At 41.0% G+C, this 7849-nt stretch overlaps 1 protein-coding gene across 4 annotated transcripts in view; it reads left to right on the forward strand.

The window, feature by feature from the left end:
- Positions 1-7849, forward strand: part of RPGR (retinitis pigmentosa GTPase regulator) — an 85562-nt gene that overhangs the window by 23663 nt on the left and 54050 nt on the right. For 3 of the 4 annotated variants that reach the window (XM_073901923.1, XM_025857629.2, XM_025857627.2), the window contains exons 12-14: positions 3889-3986; positions 4322-4387; positions 6720-7625. In XM_073901923.1, the coding sequence (XP_073758024.1) occupies positions 3889-3986; positions 4322-4387; positions 6720-7625 (1070 nt within the window). The remainder of the gene's footprint in view (positions 1-3888; positions 3987-4321; positions 4388-6719; positions 7626-7849) is intronic. The other variant, XM_073901925.1, reaches the window with a different exon arrangement.

Genomic DNA, 7849 nt, shown 5'->3' on the forward strand with positions numbered 1-7849 from the left:
AGCTGAGGTAGTAAAAGCAGGAATTGGGGGCCATGGGCATAGATCTACAGCTAGGACCTTGATCATGAGCCAGTTTCTTAAACTGTATTTTTTTTTCCAAAGGTTTATTTTATTAGAGAGAGAGAGAGAGAGAGAGAGAGAACATGCATGTGGGGGGAGGGGCAGAGGGAGAGGATCTCAAGCATGCTCCATGCTGAGCTCAGAGCCCAGTCTCAGGACCCTGAGATCATGACCTGAGCCAAAATCGAGAGTCAGACACTTAACTGACTGAGCCACCCAGGCGCCCCTGATAATGAGCCAGTTTCTCGAATCTCACACAGAACTTTTGTATGCTTCATTTTGAGATAAGCATCACTGACACCCTTCAGGCCTGTACGCGGTAAAAGTGGAGTCTGACAACAGTGTGTACAAGGAAAAGAGAAGTTTATGGTTTGGGGGAAGTTGTTTCCCACTTCAAGAGATTTGAATGTGAACATATACAGAGTTTTGTAGCTAGAGCCAAAGGAAAAGCTATTCCTTATCTTTTTATGACTCTTTGCTAAAACTGTCTTAAAAGTATTCTGAAAGTTATATCTAACATACAACATGACTTTTTCTAAATTATTTGTAGACTTCAGTGTTTATCGTGGAGGGAGGAAGGTCAGGGAAGACCTTACTGAGAAGGTGACATTTAAGCTAAAACATAAAGGATAAGAAAGACAGCCACATGAAGAGAGAGGTTATGTGCATTCTAGGCAAACAAAATCATATAGGCAAAGACTTGGAGGCAGTTTATAAGAAAAGGAAAAAAGACTGTTGGAGCTAGAGAATGCGGGAAAAGGCTAGACGAGATGTTGGAGAAAAAGAGTAAAAAAGTTCATGATTTTATAGGCTGTGAGAAGCCTCTTTGATTTGAGTGCTCTTCTTAAGTGCAATAGGAAGTCATTAAAGGGTTTTAATCAGTGGAGTGATGTGCTCCAATCCAATTTACATTTTAAGATGTTCACTTTTGCCTCTGTGTGGACTGTAGGCAGGAAAGACCAAAGGTAGGAAGAATACTTAAGAGCCCTTTGCAAGAGATGATGGTGTGTGGTCCAGGATGTTTGCTGTGGAGCTGGAGAGAAGGGGGCAGATTGGGAGTGCATTTGAGACCTAGAACTAACTGAATTTACACATAGAGGTGAAGGAAAGGGAAGAATCAAGGATGATTCTTGGGCAAGAGGATGGTTGACAAGCTTGAGGAAAACAAAAATCGAGCTTGGGATACCTGCAAGACATCCAAGCAGAAATATGGAGCAGGCAGTTGAATATGCAAGCCTAAAGTTCGGAAGGGAGGTCTGAACTAGGGAGATACATTTGGAACCCAACAACACAGAGGTGGTATTTACAATCCATGGGACTTGGTGAAATCACCTGATAGATAACAGAGTAGCAAGACAGGAGAGCCCAGGAGTCAGCCTGAAGAACATCTTACATTTAGAGGGTAAGAGAGGAGGAGCCAGCAAAGAAGTTTTCCTCAGCCCCAGTCAGTAGTAGGGTCAGAGGAGGGAAATCAGGAGAGAGTAGGGTCATGAGTTCAAAGTACTGCTCAGAGGCCAAGGAGAAAGCTCAAAGAAGCATCCCATGGATTTGGCTTCGTGGAGAGGACCCGTGATTTGACAAGAGTAGCTTCAGGGGAAGATAAGAGCAGAAGCCAGAGGGCTAAGAGTTGAGGCTTGAATGGGAAATGAGGAAGTGAAGAGGAGCTAGGGTGTGTAGAGAATTCTTTTGCATATTTTGGTCATGAAGAGGAGCAGAGGAAAGGGCTGGCAACTAGAGGAGATGCGGGGTCAATGGGAAATAGTAGAGCATTTTTGTATGCTAATGGACATGGAGGGATGGGGCTGGCCTACAGAGCAGTTTTTGCATCCTATATTTCAACAGGAAAATTGAGGTAAATGTGTACAGTTGTTGGGGGGAAAGATAAGGCAGATCAGGTCTTGATGGCTTTTTTTCCTCAGTCAAGTGTAAGGCAAGGCCGTGAGCTTCAATGATTTCTCTATTTTCCAAACCTCCATTCTCTGCCCTCTCCAGTCTATCCCATTTAGCACTTTCTACGTCAGTCTTCCTCAGGTACAGCTTTAGTTCCCTTCTGCTCCAGGGGCTTCTGGGAATCCCTGATATTTGTGAAAATAAGTGTAAGTTTCCCCATGGAACTCCCGCCTGCTTTTGTAGCTTTATCTCTCATTACTTTTTCTTATAACCTTAATGCAGATCACAGGTCTGTAAAGTACGGCTCATGAGCCACATCTAGCCAGCCACTTGTTTTTGTAATTAAAGTTTTATTGGAATCCAGTCACGCGATTCCTTTATGTATTACCTATGGCTGCTTTGACATGACAGCGGCAGAGTTTGAGTCGTTAGGCTGGAGACTGTATATGGCCACAAAGCCTAAAATGTTTACTAGATGGCCTTTTACAGAGAAAGTTTCCCGACTCTTAATTTTGATCAAACTGAGCTCTTCACAGTCAGACTTAGTGGAGAAGGCTGTGAAGTCAAGACAGACCTGAGACCGACACTCGGCACTTCATTTATTCATTTGTGAAGTGGGGATACGCTACTTACCTCTCTTGTTGTCATGGAGGTAACTCGACACGTGTGAAAGCATGTGTTCCAGCACATGGTCAGCCTTCGGTAGAAGCCATTCTGCTGCTTCTGTTAGTGGGCCTCACTTTCTTCTCCGTCCACCTCCACCACTGCATCTCAGAATTCTACTCACTCTTCCCCACACCTCTTTAGTGAAACATTTCCTGATTCCCAACATTCAGGTGTGATTTCTCATGCCAGTATATCCTATATTTTATATTCCCTTCAGATGATAGGTTCACTAAGAATGAGCCGTTAATTAAGTTGATTATCTTGCATGTAGCACTTCACATGAAATAAACACAAACTGTTTATTTGCTTCTTTGAATTGAATGAATTTATAAGGCCGAGATCAGTGGGGACTAGCATTTTTAGCAAAGACTTCGTTCAGGAGCTCCTCTCAAATAAACATGTGGGTGCTAAATGGGGGTGTATTAATTGAGAAAAATGAAACATCAAGTAGAGCTCATAAGTTCTAGTTACCTGCTCAATGACCTAATAACCTGGCAGTTTTCCATGAAAGTTTCTAGGTGCTTGTACCAGTTACCTGATTTTTCACATAACAAGTGGCCTTAAAACTCATCTCACAGAGTTTGTGAGGGTCAAGAATCCAGGAGCAGCCTAGCCGAGGGGTTCTGGCTCAGAGCGTTTCATGCAGTTGCAGTCGTGCTTCAGATGGGGCTGTAGTCACCCGAAGGCTCCACTGGGGCTGAAGGATGCTCGTCCATGCCCACTCGCGGGTGGCCATTGGCAGGAGGTTTTACTTCCTCAGTGCATGGACTTCTCCCTAGGAATGGTCCTAGCATGGCTTCCCCCGGAGAAAGTGATGCAAGAAAGACAGAGGGGGGACCGAGATAGAAACTGCAATGACTTCACAATTATGGCTGCTTTGTTTTGTTGGCCATACGGAACAACCTGGTAAAATGTGGAAGGGAACGACACAAGGGGACCCATTTCAGGAGGATGTGGGTCACTGGGACCCTTTTTGGGGACTCACTGTTACAGTGCTTGATACCTAGGTAGTAGTTCTCCCAAAGGTATGGTGTTTGCCTGTTCATGTGAAGGAAGCAGTTGCTGTCTTATCAGCATGGAAGTCTTTGAACTTTCAGAAAGAGACTTTAAAACCTCTTATCACTGTGAATGAACTCTGTTCAATTCCCTTAACATGAGGTTAAAGGACTTTAGTAAAATTATGCCTGCACTTTATATTACAGCATAATTTATTGTCCAGTTGTCTTTCAATTTTCCATTGAAAGCTGGTTTTCTCTTTTCCCTTTTAATCAGATTCTTTTCAGGATAAAATGGCCAAAGGGAAAGAGACAGACAGTTCTTCAGCAGCAGATTCAGGAAGCCTTGGAGAAACTACTGATGTCTTAAATATGGTAATGGTTTTCTTATTTATCTATATAGATATGTTCGGATTTCAGTTCATCATGTATTTGTATATGTGTACATCCTGTGCTGTTCCTTGCATTAAAAAAGGTTTGGGCTTCATTTTGTTTGTTATTTCTATATGTTATATGTTTATTATTTTATTGAAGTATAGATTACCTACAATACAATTAATTTTGATCCTCGTATCATTAGTATGCAGTTGAGAGTAGATTATATTACTCTCTGAACTGTTTTGTTCATTTTATATATAAGGATGTATAAATATATAATCTCATATATAGTCTTTATTCTTTTTAGAACATATATTTTTTATTTATTGCAGACACATATGATGAGCCTGAATTCCAAAGAGAAGTCATTAAAATTATCACCAATTCAAAAACAAAAGGTATAATATAGAGAGTTATTCTCATTATGGTGGGTAAGAACAGTTCATATTTTTTCTTGAAAGTTTTCTGGAAAGAATACATGAAAGATAAGTATTCATTTACTTTAGATTTTAAAAGAGGATTACATTGTAGGTAGCCTCAACTTGGGTTTGTTCTGTTGGTATCTATTTCGGATATATGACAGGATTTCATTGCTGAAATTGGCTTTTTGGTGTCACTTAACAAGTCATAGTAGCCACATTTTCTTATCATCAAAGCAAAGGATTATTATGGCAGTTCATAAGTATTAGAAGAGGCTACTGTTGATCAGAATGGTTCTCGGACTTGGGTTGAGTATGACTTTTGTTGAGTTACCGTGTTGTTCTCAAAGATGATAGCATCTTTTCTAGCTCTAAAATTTGGTGGTTTTAGTGAAAATATTTGATAATTGCTTTTCCAGTGTGTGGAATGGGCTTTAATCTATCATGGAATTGATAGCCTAAGAACAAAATTAAACATTTGGAAATTAATCAGAAACTATGCATGGGTGATAAAGAGAGACTTTTAATGAATAACCAGCGAATAGCAAGAGGAAGGAATAGTTGGTGGTTTTCACAACCCTGGAGAGAGAAAGGCCTGCCCTGAAATCCTTTGCTTCTCCTGGCTTTACGGACCAGACTTTATGGGGTGAAAGGAAGGAGGGGTTTGGGGATTAGAAAAGTAAGTTGGAGAAATATGAATTGAAGGAAGAAGGCTTCTAGACAATATTTAATTTGTTTCCAGTGCCTTTGCCACATTATTAAGCTAAAAATCCTTAAAGTCACCGAAATGCAAGAGAGTCTTGCTGAATTATAAAAATTTAGTGCCAGCCTTTGTTAGTCTTACGTCTGTTTTACTGAGAGGCATGGTGAGTAACAGCATTCCTTTTGAATATGGGAGAACTGTTGTCCTAGCCCAGTGTGGAAGCTCAGCAAAGGTTGACTGACTTTATTGACTGACTACACTTCCAAGCACACATCTTTCCTGTGTCTCTCCTGCCTCTTCTCTTAGACCCGGGGCTCTGCCTCTTCTGAACTATTTGATTATGCTAGGGAAATAAAGACACATACATTTAAAAATCATTTCTGGCAACCGGGCCTCTCTGCCTCTCTTTAGGGCTCTTGAAAGAATTGTGACTTTTTAAAGAATAGGATCTAGAACAAACAGAAGGAAAGCACTTTCTTTTAAACTGATAATGTATTTTATACTTCACATAGTCCTTTTAAGTAGAGGCCCAACCAGACTTATTTTAGTGAATGAAAAAAAGATTTATTATAGTATTTCCATATATTGATGTTTAACTTGTGCTGTTTTAATTTTTGTGGGTTTTTTTTTTTTTTTTGGCAAAAAAATGACCTCTTCCTAAGCCTAGCACTCACGGCAATTTGTAACACTTGATTTAGTGAGGTTTTACTCTCCAGAGACGCAAATTCATCAAATATTTGAATTCATTAGCTTCTAGAATTTAGGTCAACAATTTGATTTTTGCCTTATTTTGTCCAGCAGGAAATGAATTTCATATTCTTAATGTATCATTCAAATTGCAGTGTTTAATTTCATAGTTTTTATAAAAATCTTAACATTTTACCCTAGATATTTTTTCCACATGGTGGTTGGTTTCATGTATGCAAGTTTATGATAATTAAAGAATGTAATAGATAAAAGGAAGAGGGTCAAAAATTTGAAAACTCAAAGATTTGTTTTGAAAAGAAACATATTATTTAGTATGCTGATGAAAAGATTTCATTTCAGATTTTTCTTGTAGAAGTAAGCTATTCATTTTTTCCAATGTTTAACAATGTCATATTTTCTTTAATTCTGTGAATTTCATGGAATTAAAAGACCAATCAAAATTTGACAATTAAAATAACAGGGAAGGTGGGGAAGAAAAGGAAACTGAACCCGACTGCATGCAAGAGAAGTGTGTACATTTTTTTTTTTTACCAGTATTTTGCACAATCATCAGTCTGGAAAGGTATTCTATTTAAGACTTGATTCAGATTAAGAAAAGGGGTAGAGAAGACATACTGATGGTCCTTTGTGAGTAGTGGCAACGTGAGAGCAGGTAGTGAGCATGTACGAGTTAGATGCAGACACGTGTGCCACAGCAGCATCGAGTGTGCCGCAGACTTAGAGAGTGGCAGAAGTTATCTCCAGTGAAAGCCAAATCTGAGCAAAACGTCTGGTAAAACTGGACATTTTTATTCTGCTAGCGAAACTTAAGAGTAATGCAAAATCTTGGCAGTGTTTTGTAGTAGATAAGTTACCTTTGTCAACTAATAGTAGTATGACGATTACTTCAAAAATTTACAGAAACAAGAAACAATTGAGAAACCGAAGCAGCGTACAGCTCACTCTGGAAATGATGATAGTGGAGGATTTGCAAGTGACGAGATGTCTAAAACAGTGAAAGAGGGGAAAGCCTATAAACAACTTTTGGCCAAAGGAATGTACATGATGCCAGCAGCTGTGACTATGGAAGCATTTTCAGATGAGGACGTAGGTAATGACCCAGGCCAGCCTGGGCCTTGGGCTGACACCCGTGCAGGGCGTGTGCCAAGAGAGCTATTTAGACGTGAAAGTAAGCGCTGTATTTATCCGCCTGACGGTAAGGCCATAGCAAAGGCAAGTGATGGAGGCCAGAGGCAGAAGGATCCAGACGCAAAAGAAACGGTGTGTGAGAAGGAAACTGAGCTGGTGGAAATGGCAGATCTGGAGGCTAGGAGACGAAGCGAAGAGAATTTAAGAAATCTTAATATGTTCTTTGATGACTTACCAAATAGAGATGTGATTTTTGACAGCGAAAGAGAATCTATAGAGGAGCCAGACAGTTACCTGGAAGGTGAAAGCGCAAGTCAGCAAGGTACCGCTGACAGCTTCGAGCAGGCCGAGTCAGTAGAAGTCAGTAGTGGAGAGGAGGGTGACGAAGTGGAAGCTGACCCAAACCTGTGGTATAGCAGGACGTTTTTCGAGCGAGGACATGAGGAAGAGGCTGAATACAGAATATCCAAATTCATGGCAAAGTATGATTTTAAGTGTGACCGCTTGTCAGAGATCCCCGAAGAGCAGGAAGGAGCGGAGGAGTCAGAAGGAAGTGGAATAGAGCAGCGAGAGGTAAAGGCAAGTGAGGCCAATGTGAAGTTGCCTGCAAGAAAACGGGAGGAGGAAATAGAGATCCTGTCAGACGTCCTGACAGACGTCCTGACGGACAGAGCAGAGGTGAGTGAAGGCAAGGGAAAGGCAGGAGGTGGAGGTGAGGGAATCCAGCGGGAGGGAAATTCAGGAGTGGAACAGAGGCAAAGTGAGGAGGAAGACAAGGGAGGAGGAGAAATGGAGGGCCTGGGTAAGGGAGAGAAAGACCTAGAAGAGGAGGAGGGCCAGGAGCAAAGGGAGGGGGAACGAGGCCATGAGGAAGAAAGCGACAAAGGGATGGAGGAAGGAGA

Source organism: Callorhinus ursinus, unplaced genomic scaffold, assembly GCF_003265705.2.
Source record: "Callorhinus ursinus isolate GAN/ISIS: 27379988/994484 unplaced genomic scaffold, GSC_fseal_2.0 scaffold16, whole genome shotgun sequence".
Lineage (NCBI taxonomy): Eukaryota > Metazoa > Chordata > Mammalia > Carnivora > Otariidae > Callorhinus > Callorhinus ursinus.